Source organism: Penicillium taxi, assembly GCF_028828555.1.
Source record: "Penicillium taxi strain IBT 34144 chromosome Unknown utg000001l_segment0_segment0, whole genome shotgun sequence".
Taxonomy (NCBI): domain Eukaryota; kingdom Fungi; phylum Ascomycota; class Eurotiomycetes; order Eurotiales; family Aspergillaceae; genus Penicillium; species Penicillium taxi.
The window spans coordinates 2350725-2368021 of NW_026643203.1; the positions used below are offsets into that span (position 1 = coordinate 2350725).

The following is a 17297-nucleotide window of genomic DNA, read 5'->3' on the forward strand; positions in this document are numbered from 1 at the left end:
AGTTGCTACAGCTTCAGCCATGCCTCGATCCCTGATTACATTACTTCTTGTTTTGTGCCTACTGGGCATCTAGAAGTTGCTGGCACAGGGAAAATGTCCACCGGAGACTAGTACAATGAAAGCCACGCCAAAATTCAGTGATTTTCAAGACATGAACAGTCGACGAAAAGGCTGGAGTGCTTTGTCCCTCGGAAGAAAAGAGCCACTTGCTAGAGCCACTTGCTGTTACAAGGCTACTCTGGTGTTGTACAAATCCGTGGACTTCTTTGGCCCTGGACGGCTTATCCTGGTCTTACCCTGGCTATTTGTTACGCACCTGAGCTAATCCCTGTTCGAGGCATCGTTCATCTGTGACAACCTCCCCCTGCCACAGCTGAAGAATATCTTGACACTTTTCGAAGCATACAAATCCCCGCGCTTATGTCGTCACTGACGGAGACCATTTTCATTCCCTCCATTTTTGTCCATTTCGTTTTATTGATGTACTACCCTGCACGATCAAGCCACCTCTTGACTCCATCTCTGAATCTGGGATCATCAAAAGCTTTCATTCACTAACATTCACCCTTTCCAGCTACATATCAACAATTCAGGGCATGATAGCTCTCAACAGCCCCAACAGCTTCACCTACCTAGGTCAGGTTTAGGTATAGGTCTACCTAAACCAGATCCCATCTCGCCTCATCATCATCAGCCCATCCCCATCACTCCGACTACCTATTCCCAATCACACTCAGTAGGCAATAGTATACTGCATCCCAACGGCATCTACGGACCACCCGTTCAAGATATTCCTTATTATACCACCCATCCAACTTCTTACACAACCGTTACTGCACCGGCACAATACTCCTCTAGCGGTAAGTATTGCTATTCTTTCCCTCCGTAGAGTTACGAGGCTGTCTTTCAAATCTCACCGACAACCCGAATGAATTTTCATAAGCGCCAACACTGATCCAATAAGAGATAGGACCATCTGACCTCATGGCAACTACAGCTCAAATGCAGAGGCCTTCTTATCCTCCCATTTATCACACCCCTCAATCCAACTCCCCTGCTTCTGTAGCTTCACAGCCGCATGATCAGCATGGTCGCAACATCTACACACAGTCACCGCAGATGCCGCCCCAGATGTATAGCTACCAACCGTATTCTTCCATGAACCCAGTTCAGTCGTCACCATATGCGGCGCATCAGTCTCCTCAACCTCACTCTCTCACCACGCAGTCTATGATGATGCCCCCTCATACTACGACGGCACAGATGTCACCGCACCAAACACATACCCCGAACACAGCTTTGTCGAGCAGTCCCTCAATGAAGATGGATCCTACACCACAGGCCGGATCGTCGCAGCGACCGATGCTCAACACCCTTCCGTCGCCATCTAACCCTGGTCTCCACCAAAGCTCACCTCTGGGAACGAGCTCGAGCGCTGCACCAGGCCCTATCCCCGCAACGACTCCTCTAGTCGTACGACAGGATAGCAATGGAGTGCAGTGGATAGCATTTGAGTATTCCCGGGACCGCGTGAAGATGGAGTACACGATTCGCTGCGACGTCGAGTCGGTCAACGTGGATGGCCTTAGTCCAGATTTCAAGACAGAGAACTGTGTTTATCCCCGGGCATGCTGCACCAAGGACCAGTACAAGGGAAACCGACTCGTGTATGAGACCGAGTGCAATGCTGTGGGGTGGGCACTCGCGGAGTTGAACCCAACATTGAGAGGAAAGCGAGGACTCATCCAGCGAGCTGTTGATAGCTGGCGAAACAGCAACCAGGACCCTCGTCTTCGCAGCCGGCGGGTGCGTCGACAGGCCAAAATGAATCGTCGACAATCAGTTCCTGCTGTGACCCCCCACATGAGTGCGCCTAGTCAGTCTGCACTCCCTCCGGTCCCTATGCAAGCTTCACGCCCTAATATCGGACCCTTGTCTATGGGACCCCCGCAACTGCATCATCATCACGCCCCCGATGGTAGTCCGAAGAGCCTTGAAGAAGTCAGCGGTATGTTTCATCATATGTGATGTGTTCCTGTCGATGTTTCTTTATGCGGCATGCGCGGCGGAATCTCTCGAATATTCTTATCCTTTTTTTTCCCTGTTGTGTTTGCTCCCCTTTTATTCTCTTCTCGGGGTTGACCGATGGAATATTTTAATTGTTTGCAATTTTGTATTTCTATAATATGTGGATGGATTGTTTGCTCAGGAGAGTGTGCATGTGCCTGTCCATGGATGTAGGACAAGCATGAGTGTATGTCTATTTGGCCTGTTTTGGATTTTGGTTTTGATTTGCTGCTCGGATGGTTTTGGTTTGATTTGGTTTCTCTTTTACTCGTCCTTCACATACCCTACCATTTCTTTTGGCTTCCCCCCATTTTCTTGTTTGCTTTACTATTCGACGCCGCCGCGCTTTTACATGCCTTGTTTTGTGAACTTGAGGAATTCCCCAACATGAAAGAACAGCGTAGGCTAATCTCTTCTTTGTCTTTTTTTCCTTTTTCTATAGGAACCACGGAATACCCCAATACACATCGTTCCCTTGATACAGGGCGTTTGCCAACAACATTGGCCACCGATATCCGTCCTGCTCAAATCTTTCACGAGTCGGGCTCTGCTCCAACTCCCGTGAGTGTCGGACCAGGTGGGCCATCTATGCCACCACACTTACGAGACAGTGGTCTCAGCTCTCTCGGCCGACAAGCAACGATCGCGACCTCTAGCCGCATGGCCCAAGCCGGCGACATGGAAGACCAGAGTCCTAACAACCAGGATCTCTTCGGTCACTTACCAGAAGGGAAACGGCGGACGTTCATTCTTGTCGAAGACCCGCAGCGTGGCGCTCGCGTGAGAGTGAAGGTAATGCTTGATAAGGTGAACATGGACGAGATTCCAGACTCCTACCGCATGACCAATGCCGTCTATCCACGGACATACTTCCCGATTCAAATGAAAGAGGCACCCGGTCATGTTCTCCCCAACAAGCGATATATCCGCGAAGATCCTGAGCAGACTCATGATCCCGAAGACTCCACAGTAGGACGAACGATGGTCCCTGCACCGTCAATGGACGGCGATCGAGACATCCACGTGCCTAGACTCTCTCGGCGCCGGCACCATAAAGAGGTCTTACTCAATGACCTTGCGTACCGATTAAGTTGGAGTCAAAGCCGAGTTTTTGCGGGGCGAACACTATTTTTACAACGATCATGTAAGTGCTCAGTCCTCTGCCAAGATATCTGTTACTATTTTCTGTTCGACATTCCGTTTTCAGCCCCTTCCACGTGCCCAAGGCTGAAACAGGTCTCGTCTACTATCATTTCGGGGGTTTTCCAACTAACCACGTGAATAGTGGATGCTTATCGAAATAAAATGCGTACGAGTATGCTCTCAGCAGGCCAAGAGAGCTCTGAGATTCCTGATCATTTTGATACTCGTCGTGGAAAGAGACGTTTCTTGGAGCGTAGCGGAAGTCGACTGGAACAGTCAGCTTCACAACGCAGTGCGGAAGAAGTGGAGGGTTAAGTTGCTCTTTTATTCTCTTATCGATGATTTGATCGGATTATTTTTTAATTTTTCTATCTTTGGACTTGGTTTCTGGTGGTTCTTCTAAGCGTGGCAAAACAAACAAAACAGTGGGATATGGATATGTATGGGATGATTACTTTATGAACTTACCTAACATTTAACGAGTCAATGTCTTTCTTATAAACATGTCGAGATTCGCTTTCAGACATAGAACTTTCCCCTATTTCCAAGGCTCATATTCATGTACCGAAAATAGGACAGTCTATCATGAGACCCACCAATATTCCCCACACAATCGGAATGCAGGGTCTATAAGGGTCTATAAGGGTCTATATGAAGACGGTGATAAATCTATCCTCACATAGTAGTATTCATCTTTAGTAACTAGTATAGTAAGTAATTTAGCAATTTAACAAGGTGTAAAATGATAACTACTACTACGTAGATCAAGTAATCCGTTGTCGGGCCCACCACCATGTTTACAAGGAACTACTACACCAAGTCTATTCCGTTTTCGTTTCATCTTTTTCAACCTTTCTCTTTTTCTCTTTTTCTCTGCCGTGATTTTCTTCAAATCCTGAACCTTTAATAAAAAAAAAGAGAAAGACATATACTCTTTCCGCTTACAGGATATATCTGGAACATCCGAAACCTGCCGCCCCCGCGCTTGCTGTCTTCAGCTGAATCCCAGCTCTTTTCTTTTCCTTGTTTTTTGCCTTCCTCCTCTACCCACCCTTTTCTGGGAGATTTATTATAACTCTCCATCCCAACTATTCCTATATCATTAAATACCTTTATAACAAGGTCTTCTTCCAATGACAAACGATCAGGCTCCGCCTCACATCTATCTGCAGTCCGAGCGCAATAATTCAACGGTGACCCCGAACCTAGACAATTTCAGCTCGTCATCAATAGGTGGAGGTATAAGTGGTCTCGCACTCGGCGTCGCCAATAGTAACAACCGACAAAGCGGAATTGACGCCATGGAGCACGACGGATACACAGGCCCTGCTGAACGAGCATACAACACCACAGGTGCCGAGAATCCTTACGTGCCACCGCCAGTCTACGAGAGCTCGCAGTACGGCTCAAATATGGCTCTCGACGCTGCAGCTGCCGCGCCGGGTAGGCTAACGCCAGGCCTGTCTTCATCGCATCTAAGTGATACTTCCCAGAATCACAGTCCTTATAATGGTGTCTCCGACGGCCCATATCAAAGACAATCGCATTATAATTCTGAAACGATGGATATTATTAACCCAGATGAGATTGTTGATGACGGCGAGGATGAGTTTACTCCTGGAGGTAAATCAGTTCAGGCTGGTGCTGCTGTAGCGGGCGGCGCTGCAGCGGGTGGGTTCTTCAGTAAACTCTTCGGCAAAAGCAATCAGGCCAATCCATCCTATGGACTAGTGCCTGGTGCCGGTTTAGAACGCGGTGGTATGAGTGAGAAGGCGAAAACAGGAATGGCCGGACGGAAAAAGCGCGCCTTGATCGTCGGTGGTGTCTTGGGTTTTATCATTCTTGGTGCTATTGTTGGTGGCGCTGTGGGCGGCACAATTGGCAACAAGCATAATAACAAGGATGGTGATACATCATCATCTTCTAGTGGCTCGAGCAGCGACGACGATGACACAGATCTAGGCAAAGATTCTTCCGAGATCAAGGCCCTGATGAACAACGACGCTCTTCACAAGGTCTTCCCCGGTATCGACTATACACCTTGGGGCGTCCAGTACCCGCTGTGCCTGAAGTATCCGCCGTCGCAGAATAACGTTACCCGTGACATTGCCGTGCTCTCACAATTGACCAACACCGTCCGTTTGTACGGAACGGATTGCAACCAAACCGAGATGACACTGCATGCGATTGACCGACTCGGATTGACCGATATGAAACTCTGGCTTGGAGTGTGGATAGACACTAACACCACCACCACGGATCGCCAATTGAAGCAGCTGTACGACATCATCGACAAGACAAATGATACTTCGATCTACAAGGGTGTGATTGTCGGTAACGAGGCGCTATACCGAGCCGGTTCCACCAAGTCGAGCGCCGAGACCAACTTGATCAATTATATCAATGGTGTACGGACTCAGCTTAAGAAGCGCAATCTCAGTGATTTGCTCGTTGCTACTTCCGATCTGGGTGATAATTGGAATGCCAAACTAACTGATGCCGTCGACGTTGTCATGTCTAATGTGCATCCCTTCTTCGCTGGTGTCAGTGTTGACGTTGCCGCCGGTTGGACCTGGGACTTTTGGCAGTCGCATGATGTGAATTTAACCGAGGGTACGAACAAGAAGCAGGTAATCTCTGAGGTTGGATGGCCTAGTGATGGTGGTAAAGATTGCGGTGGCAGCTCCGTCTGTGACTCGAGTACTCCAGGCTCCGTTGCGAGCATCGAAAACCAGAATAAGTTCATGGCCGATTGGATCTGCCAGGCCTTGGAGAACGGCACCGATTACTTCTGGTATGTTGCGCTGGTTATAGTTCATCAAGTTCTTCGACTAATCTCTTCTTTCTCTACAGGTTTGAGGCCTTTGACGAGCCATGGAAAGTTGAATTCAACACAGAAGACGAAGCCTGGGAAGACAAATGGGGTCTAATGGACCCTGGTCGCGTTCTAAAGAAGGGTCTCACAATCCCTGACTGTGGCGGCAAGACTGCCACCTAAACAAAACCTCGATCTGTTGAGTCGCAACTTCTCAACAGGATCATGATCATGAACATCAAACACATATTTACATGGAAACGCATTACCTCTATCTGTATCAACGCTTTTATACCGGCCAACCTGACCGGCTCTTCTCCATTTCACGTCCCCGACTCGAAACTCTCAGTTCATCAGTATATCCCTCCATCCGCCTTGTTATTACCGGATCTTGAAGACGGAGCATCTTGCACTGTTTTTGGTGGCATCTTTGTATTTGTGATGACCATCCCCATTTGTCTTCATCGGGGCTTTCACATATCGTCCTTGGTTCTTTTTGTTGCTTGTCTTGCTTCCGGGCTTTTCGTCTACTCCTTCGGTGATAAGCGCAACGTATATATTGCATTGTGCTTCCTATATCAACAGTACAGTTCGTAAAGAACAACCTTGAAGGTGTTAAGAAAGAATAATCATCAATATGAACTGTCATTGAAATCCTCTCGCGTACACTAAGCTCTCTAAATGCAGATCGTGATGCAGTTATATAAAGTACTAAATAAAACCCCCAACTCCAACAATGCAGCCGTTTCTAACCTTGAGATAAAAATCTCACGATTCCAGCTCTTCAAGAACCCGAAAATAAAGCCTTGTTTTCCAAAACGCATGCTCATTCGCCATAAAAGGCACTACTAAGCGCGACCCCATCTTCTCCACAAATCCCTGGATTACCTCCGACGCAGTATTTTCCAAGGGCCCACCGAAAACAAATCGTGGATTTGACGGGAGAACAAGCTCAAGGTGCTTCCTCTCTGCGCCGGGACAGAAGAGTAGTGAGTTTGAAGTAATGCGCTCGAATCCAGCTGGAGAATCGAGAACTGTCACTCCGATGGAATCGAGAAGTGCTCTGTCAAGAGTATTGAAGACTGGGTCTTGGGCATAGATTGGGAAAGAAGGGATATTTGTCTCGAGACCTGGAGGGAGCCAAGTCAGCTGATATTTCAATAGTATATGATATGATATTTTCGAAGAATAAGACGTACGGGAAAGTCTTTGCGTGATAGACTCCAACGCCGCAAGCTGATACATAACAATACTCCGTCGATCAACCCATCCATCTCGAAGGAACCCACTAGGGCTTCCAAGTCCAATGCAAACAATAGCATCAAGTCCAGCCCCGAGCTCTTTCAAGTCCCGCATCCGCTCATCAAGACTTGCCGCCAAAGTGCCCCAAGTCTCCGATTCCACCCACCGCGCCCGATGTATCTCGTATTGCTTCTGCAGTTCAGAAAGTGTAAGATGGCCTGGTGCCTCGGAGGGACCTAGAACAGGCTCCAGATTTAAATCTAGATGCGTGCCGGGCTGTGTTTGCGCTTTACGCAATACACGCCTTACATTGCTGCCGCTGGTGACGTGAGTCCAGCCGTCGTCATCTGTTACTTGGAGGCGTTTAGTTGCTGGGATCGAGCGCTTCTTGCGATTGGAGGGTGGCATTGTAAGCTTATGGAGGGAACTCAATATCTACGATCGTATCTGTAACTTCAATTAAAATATCTATCGGATAAATACTGCCTATCGGCACACCGCCTTGCGGGGTTAGTTCATCAGTATCTACACGTGACCTCGTGATGACTTACGGAGATGAAAGAGCAATAATACGAACTTTCTGACATGCTTATACTTTTTTTGTTAGGCTGCTTCTTTTCAAGGTTCAGGGTTTATCTTACAACGTTGGAACTTTACAACGCTTCTAAACTAGAGGGTTAGACCTTGAAGACAACGATCATAGTGCTCACGACCGGATAACTATGCCTACGTAGAAATAGGCTGCCAATCATGACTTTCGTCTCCAAATTCGAATTCCTCACTAATTACCAAGCTGCTACTTGATAATTACTGATACAATCTATTACTGTTATCGTTCACTAAAGGCGAAAAGTGATGATCGGAAGCGTAGCGGCTTTAGGTCGCGACTGAAGTACTCAATCACAACGTGGGCCCATATTCAGTAGACCATGAACTTGCCTCTTGAGCGCAGCACTTCATAAAGTACTTTTCTATCAAGTTTTACTAAACCTCGTCACACCATGTTTTCTACCTAAGCGCTGAGCCCAAAGTGGACAACATTAGCGTATTTCTCGGCGCTTCCAGCTATGGCCACCACCAATCAGAAAGCAGCCTTCGCCTTCAAGGTGATTGTACTTGCAGAAGGCTGTGACGATCCCCAGCACCCTTCCCCAACAGAGCCAACCCGGAGCCAGTCATGAGTTGCTCAAGCTGCAGTCACAGTCACACCAACATCTTGCCTTTTCACTCGCGGCAGCAGAACTGTCAGCAAGTACCCCTCAAAAAGAGGTCAAGCCCTCAGAAGTCTTCTCTGGCTTGGCTTTTGATCGAGACTTTCTGCTTTGAATAGACGTGAATTGTATTCTGTTTATTCTCTCGGCCTGCTCTGCGTTTGGATGTTTGAGGCTTGAACCGTCTCAAAAGCGAAACGGACTGGGTCCATTAATCTTTGCTTTTTTCCCTGCCACCTCTGTCTGCCTTTTTTATACCTTCCCCAAACGACAACTCATAATTAAATCTCACTATGCTCTCTTTAACATCACACTGGGCTTCTCTGCTTGTCCTGCTCTGTGTGAGCTTGACAAATGCCCACACTGTCATCACCTACCCCGGCTATAGAGGAAACAACCTCCACACCAACGGCACAGTCACCGAAGCCAATGGATTAGGTGTTGCATACGAGAATGGATCATATATCTTCCCCTACGGAATGGAATGGATCTATCCATGTAAAGAAATCACTCTCCATACGATTCCGGATTTAGATTAACCAAGACCTCTACTAGGCGGCGGTATGCCTCGATCTACCAACCGCACCTACTGGCCCGTCAGCGGTGGTGCCGTAGCTTTCCAACCCGGCTGGTTTCCGGGCCACAGCACAGCATTGATATATGTCAACCTGGGCTTTGGCGAAACCCCCGAGAACATGAGCCACCCAGTTGTGTCTCCATTCCAGATCACCGGCCCGAGTAACAACCCTTACCCGGGTACCGTCTGCCTGCCCCAGGTGCCCTTACCCGCCAATATCAGCGTCAAGGCTGGTGACTACGCTACTATTCAAGTTGTGGAGACGGCTAAGCACGGAGCGGCGCTATACAACGTACGTAGTTATCTGCCCCAAAAGCCTCAATTTTCAAATACTAACTCGATCTACAGTGCGTTGATATTGAATTTGCCGATGATGGTGACTCGAAGGTTCAAACAGTTGATCGCAATAACTGTTTCAACTCTAGTGATATCTCCTTCCAGTACATGTACACCACATCTGGAATCACGGCAAGTAATGGTGCGGGAATGTTGAATCCTCCGCAACAGACTCTGTTAGTCTTTGCACCATTGCTACTGGCGCTTGCTATTCGAATCTTAGTTTAATGGGGATGCTTTGGCATTCATTGCATTCGCGTGCGTCTTTTTTGCTTTTGAAATCATACCCCTCCCTTCGATTGATTGGATCTATGTTTAAAATTGTCGAGTCCAATGGGTTCATGTCTCATGTCTTTCTTATTGTTTTGAGCGGATACCGGCGTTGATTCCCTTACCCATTGGCGTTTAACGGTGCTCTTTATCATCTGGGATATCATGATAATCACAGATACCCAATTTTATATCTTTTGATGAGACTTATCAATAAAGATTGCCATATATCTACTTTCCATCACTTGGTCATATTCTTCTATTACAGATGCGATGTGCTAATAGGGCCTGGTCGGTCTGGTAACGATTGAATTGGTCGACAGGTGAGGACCTTTTTGAGAAGCTTGTGGAAAGCAACATTCTTCTGGTATACCAGCACTGTTGGTGAGAGGATACCATGATTTTAAACGGGATAATCCAGCCTATTGCAGTCTATTACAAGCTTGTGTTGGTGTTGGATTTTGGCGGCTTAACACTGAATACCCCCAATATTAACGTATCGCTAATTTGACTCGGATGAATTACGATGAAGTGGAAATAGAAACATCCTTAATCATTGCCGATCAGAATCATTCCTGACGCTTTAATTTCTGATTTGACATGAGACCCACCATCGAAGCGACCACTAAGTCGATTTAACTAATGGCCAGGTGCTTGGACCAAAATATCCCTCTAGTCTGAACAGTATGAACAACCTTGCGTATACCTTGGCGTTACTAGGTGAATACGACGCTCCTTCGCAATTAATGACAGAGTGTACCCAGCTATGCATCGAAATCCTTTGGCCTTGACCACCCAGATACACTGTCTTCAATATCTAGTCCCAATGACTGGCATGGGAAGAGCGACTCCGACGGGAGATAAAAATGCTCAAAAAGGAACCTAGGCAGACAGCCTTGGAACCTTCAAAGTAATGCAAAGCGAACAAAAGTTCAAAGTGAAACCACTAAGGTAAAATGGCAATAAAATGAACTGAGATTTGAATATTACTTATTCATAAATATTCAATGATCCATACACAGCTCCAAGGTTCTTATGAATGAAACTAATTTGAGAAACTATAGACTGTTAACATGCGTACTCTGTTCATATAAGATGAAGAGCAATTGATATCCTATGCATAGGTAGGCTCTTGACCTTTCACTTCAGGTATGACTAAGATCTAAAAAGTTAAGATGACATCACCATCACTTCAAATATCGATAGAATGGAATATCACGTGGGTCTCAATGGTAGTATAAGCCACCCCATAATTAGGGGCGTTCTTGAAGAAACCAATGTTTGATACAATCAAGAAGGTGAAGGACTCAGAAGTCAGAGTATACAACCCCATTAATCATATGATCCTAAACTTCAGACTATTATCGAGTCCCACTCATCATCAGAGATGAAAGCATATATCGGCTCGATTTTCTTCTCATTGGAAAGACACTAGTCGCGCGTATATCGACCACCTACAGATGTGCGCGTATAGTACCGCCTGAGATCTGGAAGTCAGCGCGGTTATCTTCGGCGGTATCGGAGGTACAGACAGCCAGTTCATCATCTGGGAGCCACGCGCACGATGAAATTCCATTGCATGGCTCATCCTCCATGTATCTCTCCATAGCTTGGGGGTATTGTTGCATCCAGCGGCATATAATCATATCCCAGCATGGCATCTGGGTGAAATCCAATCAATCGATGTGGCTGATTATCTGGTCAAGATCCGTTTATCAGATGAAAATTCAAAATATCGTTACATCAAATGATACAGCTCCTTTGCAGGAGACAAGGGCATATCTGAGTTCGTCAGAGCAGTGAGATAGGACGCCCTGTTATTTAGTACACTATCTACTGATCCAGTACGGAAAAAGTAGGGGCAAAGCACGCCTCCATACAGATCTACCTAGGTTTGCGGTTCCAGGGAAGACATAGTAGAATCAAGGCTCTGCTTCGAAAATGCGAGTCGATAGTAATATGTGGAAAGAAATATGGGCATATTTGCACAAATTGCACTGTTTGCATTAATTTCTCTGGTTCAGCGGGTAGAAAATACAGTTTCGTCAACACTTGACGATTGGTCATGTAGTTAGTCACGTGAACGATGAATAAGATTCAAAAGATCTTCATCACGTGAGGCAGTTCTTGGTACAAGACTATTTTTGACTTGAATTGCATGAGATACTAGATAGCTCTGTAGAAAGCATATATCTAGTTCAGGCGGAAGCCACAGTCGATATTTGTCATTTTTGGCGGGATTTATTCCTGGACGATCCATTATCTTTTTTCTTTTTTTCTGTTTTCCTCTGATCATCACTGAATAGTCAGACGGACAAGGGAGAAGGGAGTAGTCAGGGTCATTTAGACTCCACTAAGCCCACTTCAATGTTTGATCCTTGGAACACAGTCTAATAACATCTCAACTATTTGTACCCAAATCGGGACAGAAATCGGCCTGTTTTATAAGGTTTGTGCCTGAAGTTCCAGTCAATGACGCAAGCTCTTTTCCCGAACTTCTCTCAATTTCTCGCATGTAACCTTCAGTCTCTTACTCTTAATTTTCATATCTTTTCACTCTTGCTGTTTGCTTTTTCTTTCTTTCTCTCTCTCTCTCTATTGGACATTGCGTCATCTCCTCTCTTTCAACGTCTCCGATCCTTCCATAGCTGCATCGCATCGCATTACATCACATCCGCTATCTCTAATTTTCCTATCTGAACCTTCTCTTCCACATCATCTCCGAGTCCCTGAAATCTCCCGGATCAACCCCGGCGCTGTTCGCAGTGTTCGGCTGGCCATCCGGCGTATTGACCCCTGTGTGAGAGCTCCAGGAGCCTCCAAGCAATAATGTTCGGCCGCCGCAAGAGAAGCTATTCTCATCATCAGGTACGTAAAAACCCCCCGATTTGGAAGAAAATCCCATGATTTAGATTGAATCTTCGCTCTCACTAAACCCGAACTTTGCCGACGTTAAAATTGGGTTGCCCTCCACACTTGCGCTAACTGATGCGTGTTCTTCAAGCCGCTCTCCACTCCTGCGTCTCAATCGGCGCATTCTGCGGCCAATTATGCCTTCTTGAAATCCCAACAGTCGTCGAGCAGCCTTTCATCTGCTGCTGCTGCCGCCGCTCTTCGTAATCTTACACCTACCCCGACACAAGTGGAAAATGTTCAGACCAAGCGGATGGCCCAGCGGGCATCCTCTGTGCACTCAAATAGCCCCAATGCCTCTCGTCGTGCAGCTAGCGCTGGAGGTCCTCTCGCTGGCGGCTCTCTCCGCAGGGCAAGCAGCTCGGGCTCGATGAGCTCAAGAACTTTCCGTGAATCATCACCGTCGCCTCACCGTCCCTTGACAAGCTCAGGTGCCGTCCATGCGCAGACACCTGTCGATGTTCCGCCGTTACCAGATTTGCCTTCACAATATCAAACCAAAAGCTCCCTGGTCGTCGAACTTCCAGTCTTCAACCGACAATGCGATCGCCTCCAGTATCCCCAGCATCCCCACCGAGGCCTCTCGGACGAGGTACGAGTGTCGATCGAGGCCGAGAGGGGAAATCAGCGGCTTCGTCACCTACTCATAACCGGTTTAATACTTTGAGCACCGTGTCTGAGCAAGATCGACCGGGCAGTCGTAACTCTGTTAATTTCTCATACCCTAGGGGATCACGGCCTATCTCGCCAACCTTAGCGGAAAATCGCCCAGCGAAAGTGGGCACTGCTGTCGTTCGCGGGGATCACTCGAAAGCGACCAGAGGAAACCAGCTACTTTCTGAAAAACCAGCGAGCCCCAAATCTAGGAAACGTGAGGGTAGAGAAGAGAGCCATGTGGACAGTTCCGTGGGGCCTGCCGCTACCGCTGTTAACGTCCAGCGAACTAGTTCTCCGGCAGACTCAACCCGCGCTAGGACTGAACGCCTGGACCACAAATTGTCTCCAAATAGCTCACATGGACACCACTCTGATCCCTCATCGCCGATAACAAGCAGCATATCAGCAGAAAGAGATTCTATAACTCCGCGGCCATCCACCGTATTCAAAGAGAATGATCCAGAGAAAAACGGGGATGTTGATACAAGCTGTACCCAGACCCATGAAGATCGATTGGCCAGTTCCTCCCCAACAGTTGATCATCTAGAGGTGTCAACTCCTCAATCTTCTCCTTCCAAACGACAAGAAGAGGGGCACATACGTCAATCAAGTAGTCCAGGCAGGTCAGCCCGATTTTCGAAGTGGCTCTCAGTCTCGGGAGACGGTGACCAGATTCACCAGCCTCCACCTAGATCTGTATCACCCGCTAAATCAGCTTTGAAACATGCTCGTGGAACCTCTATATCACCAGAAAGAAAACTTGAAGTGGGAGGCCGCAGTGTTCAGCTATCAAGTGAATTGTCCGATGGTACTTCGGTGGCTTCAGATGATGGTTCCAGAATAAGCGCCAAAAAGCGGGCCGCAAAGGTGAGCTTCGACGAAGAGGCTGAGATTGTTGGTGTTGCAGCCAGCCCTCCAACATCTCCAGAAGAATATGTGCTGGAACACCCTGCGAACAAATCCAAATCTCGTAAGAGCTGGCTTGGGGCTAGCAAGAAAAGGTCGGCAGCATTGAACTTTTCTACAGGCGACGACGAATTTGACAAAGTCTTGAAACCCCGTCCAGTGTTGCCATCCTTTGGCAGCGTTCGAGGCAATCGAGACAGTGTTCTTCAGCCCTCCGCAATGCCGCAATTTAGTGACAATGAGTCAACTACCAGTTCCTCAGACTATGATGCGGTTGCTCCAGGAACTTCTTTTTCGAATGACCATGCCATTGGCGGGATATTTCCTATTGCCCAAGAGAAGGAAACATCTCAAATCCATAATGTCAAATCTGTGGAACCTACCTCCATCAATGGACAATTGTCATTTCCCCCGAAGACGCCCCCGTCAGATATAGCCTCGGGGCAACCACCCTTATCCGATAATAATTCATACATGCATGTGCCGTCTATTGCTGTGGAGCCCGCTACTCCTCCAGTTGAAACGGATCAACCACGCGACCAACGGTCGAGTCTAGAAGTTTACAAAGTCCCAGGCGGGTTTCCACCTTTGAACTCAGGCGGCAATGCAAACGCAGTTGTAGTTGATGATCCAAACTTGGACGATGATACGGGAGATGAGTCCGATGCTAGTGTTTACAGTGATGCTGCTGAAGATTTCGAAGGCGATGGGTTTGGGTCAATCAATGCCATCGTTGACAGCCGGTCTATTCTAAACTCATCAGCACCATTGGGTCCTACAAGTGAGAGCCGTGATACTACACCTAGACCGGTTGATCGAACTGCAGCTGTTGACGATGAACCAAAAGCTGTTACAGATCAGGCTATAGAGAATGTTCGGTCATTCACTCCTACACCAAGCACTGTCAACCGCCAGGGAGAACAATCACCTGCCCCTTCCGACTCTGCAGGCCCCACCGAAAGTACTGTATCTTCACACTCGACAGTACTTTCCAAGTCAAAATCCCAAATGTCACCGGTACATAATGATCATACGCATCTGGATTCTAGGAAAAAGGCAAGGCCGCTGTCTATAAATACCTCACCAAATGCTGGCCAAGGCAAAAAACGATCAACACCACTCGGACCTGCTTTCCAGAGGACAGGCAGTCCTTCATTGAGTCGTACCATGTCTAATGGTAGTGATTCTTCCAGCAGCTTCAAACGTGCCAGAGCTTCCCCTCGTGGGGCGCATGGTATGCTCCGAACAATGAGAGGTAGTCCTACTAGTCCTACGCAGTCCCGTGTACACTCTATATCAGATCTGTCAGATCCACCTGACTTTCGACTGATATCAGCTGGATCTTCAGCAGGCACCATGCGTAAGACACTGCGAAGCCCAGGCTCTGGTGGTGAGCGGTACTCGTTTTTCTCCACCAACAAAAAAGCGCCTCGGGCGGGACCTACTTCGCTTCTGAGGCCAATTCAAAAGTCTCGATTTGCAGACTCGGACGGGGAAGAGGACGAGCCCCAGCCCCGGATCTACTCTAGTCGCTTTGCAGATTCTAGCGACGAAGATGAACCTGCCAACACGCCTATGCGTCCCGTCCGTGGAATTCCACGTCGGAAAGGTACTCATGACGGGGACTCCACCGAGCTAGAGGACAGTTCGGAAGAGGAGGATGGCCACCATCCAGGTAAGCCAGGGTCGGTGAACTTGACCAAACTCGTCCGCAAACCACCAGGCTCTCGGGACTCAAACAGTGCATCGAACATGTCCGGCATGGCAGCCGTGGCTCGCCAGCGCGGCATGACGCAACGGGAGCTTGAAGAATTCATCATGCAACCTTCTGGAGGGCGTAAACCGGGTCTTCTCTCGCGGCTCGGTCTCAAAAAGCCGGCAAATAAGGACCATCGTGTGCACAAAGCGGACGTTGAGAGTCCTTCCCGACGAGATAAACCACCGGAGCGATCGCGGCTGGAACACGAACAACTCCACGGTGGGACCTTCGTTGACGATGGGTATCCCAAAACGACGACTACTGTTACTTCAGGACTAGAGTCTCCGAAGCGGCTGAAGAAACTTAGGAACTGGCCCACAGTTGGTGCTGAATCTTGGCCACTGCGTCAAGATGACAAGACAGACTTGCCCGAGCCCATTGCTGAGCAGCCCCAGAGCCCTCCATCACCAACCATCCAGACTCGAAAGCCCGAACCACCGGTAGATAATTCTGGACGCGCGTCGGTTGATCAGGGTGGTACGGTACGGGGGACTGCTATCCAGCAAGGTCTAGACGACGTAACCTCCGTCACTAGCAACGACTGCAATGGCCCATCGGCACGCGACGTCGTAATAGGAGGTTCTGGGCGAAAGAAACGTTTTCCGAACCTTCGTAAAGCCTTTGGCCTTCGAGCTTGATAATAACTGATACCTGCTTGATTTCGGTTGTCCGGTCTCGCTATGATACGGGAGTATTAACTTCAACCTTACATGTTTAATGCTTTAGTGCCTTTCATTTCACCTTTTACTTACCTGTGAATATTCCTTTAACCGGTTTTTCCGTTCGAGTCAAGTTTACAAATTTCAAAGTTGGATTAATCTAATCTCTAATGACCGATATTTCTCCTGGTTTACTACGCTCTTTATTGTCCCTAATTAGAGGGGATTCTCCAGCCCCCTCCTTTGTCGATGGTGCCTGCGGCGATCTGAGTCTAGTGAAGGATTCTTATAATCATATTGATACCCTATTTTTTTATATTTTTTTTACCCCGGCTGTACAAATAGGATCGATGTCTTGGATGAGGCGATCGGACAGACGCATGAACGAACTGATGAGTTGTCGTGTCTCGGCCAGCCTAATTCTCATTGGAAGCAATTCCACATTTTTCAAGCTTGTTTTTAACAGAATTCACACCGTTTGATTAATGATGGTCAATGCCATTGGTTTCAAGCTACTTCATAGTCGGGATGCTATCCACCAGCTACACCGATAATGCAATGGTAAGCGCATACTAACCGACGTGAATTGGTGGATCTTCCCCATCAAAATTACCTGACGGTATTTGAGTACGACCCTTACGTGCCTAGTGCTGGAAGTGGAGATTGTACTTCCCCAGCCCCATTTTTGTCCGAGTGGAGAGGAGATCTTGGATGCATCAATTTTACCAAAGTACAAGTGGAG

General features: G+C 47.8%; 7 protein-coding genes across 7 annotated transcripts; 5 read left to right on the top strand and 2 right to left on the bottom strand.

The window, feature by feature from the left end:
* Positions 1–574: 574 nt before the first annotated feature.
* On the top strand, positions 575–3525 carry N7495_000849 (uncharacterized protein; the record flags this gene model as incomplete). The annotated part of the gene is made up of 4 exons (XM_057203519.1): positions 575–860; positions 971–2008; positions 2510–3211; positions 3353–3525. Coding segments are annotated over 4 exons (2199 nt in total), but the record flags the coding sequence as incomplete, so codon positions are not given.
* An 818-nt stretch (positions 3526–4343) lies between these two features.
* On the top strand, positions 4344–6208 carry bgt3 (uncharacterized protein; the record flags this gene model as incomplete). Its single annotated transcript, XM_057203520.1, has 2 exons — positions 4344–6004; positions 6064–6208. 2 exons carry the CDS (start codon positions 4344–4346, stop codon positions 6206–6208), a joined length of 1806 nt encoding a protein of 601 aa, XP_057067593.1.
* A 585-nt stretch (positions 6209–6793) lies between these two features.
* On the bottom strand, positions 6794–7675 carry N7495_000851 (SRR1 family protein; the record flags this gene model as incomplete). Its single annotated transcript, XM_057203521.1, has 2 exons — positions 6794–7155; positions 7225–7675. 2 exons carry the CDS (start codon positions 7673–7675, stop codon positions 6794–6796), a joined length of 813 nt encoding a protein of 270 aa, XP_057067594.1.
* Positions 7676–8334: 659 nt separating this feature from the next.
* On the top strand, positions 8335–8593 carry N7495_000852 (uncharacterized protein; the record flags this gene model as incomplete). The annotated part of the gene is given in 2 exon segments (XM_057203522.1): positions 8335–8373; positions 8390–8593. The coding sequence occupies 2 exon segments, from the start codon at positions 8335–8337 to the stop codon at positions 8591–8593; spliced, it is 243 nt and encodes an 80-aa protein (XP_057067595.1).
* Positions 8594–8771: 178 nt separating this feature from the next.
* Positions 8772–9619, top strand: N7495_000853 (copper acquisition factor BIM1-like domain-containing protein; the record flags this gene model as incomplete). The annotated part of the gene is made up of 3 exons (XM_057203523.1): positions 8772–8976; positions 9034–9347; positions 9404–9619. 3 exons carry the CDS (start codon positions 8772–8774, stop codon positions 9617–9619), a joined length of 735 nt encoding a protein of 244 aa, XP_057067596.1.
* A 1496-nt stretch (positions 9620–11115) lies between these two features.
* N7495_000854 (uncharacterized protein) lies at positions 11116–11322 on the bottom strand (the record flags this gene model as incomplete). The annotated part of the gene is made up of 1 exon (XM_057203524.1): positions 11116–11322. The coding sequence occupies one exon, from the start codon at positions 11320–11322 to the stop codon at positions 11116–11118; it is 207 nt and encodes a 68-aa protein (XP_057067597.1).
* A 1168-nt stretch (positions 11323–12490) lies between these two features.
* Positions 12491–16534, top strand: N7495_000855 (uncharacterized protein; the record flags this gene model as incomplete). The annotated part of the gene is made up of 3 exons (XM_057203525.1): positions 12491–12529; positions 12666–13209; positions 13260–16534. 3 exons carry the CDS (start codon positions 12491–12493, stop codon positions 16532–16534), a joined length of 3858 nt encoding a protein of 1285 aa, XP_057067598.1.
* Between the last annotated feature and the right edge of the window lie 763 nt (positions 16535–17297).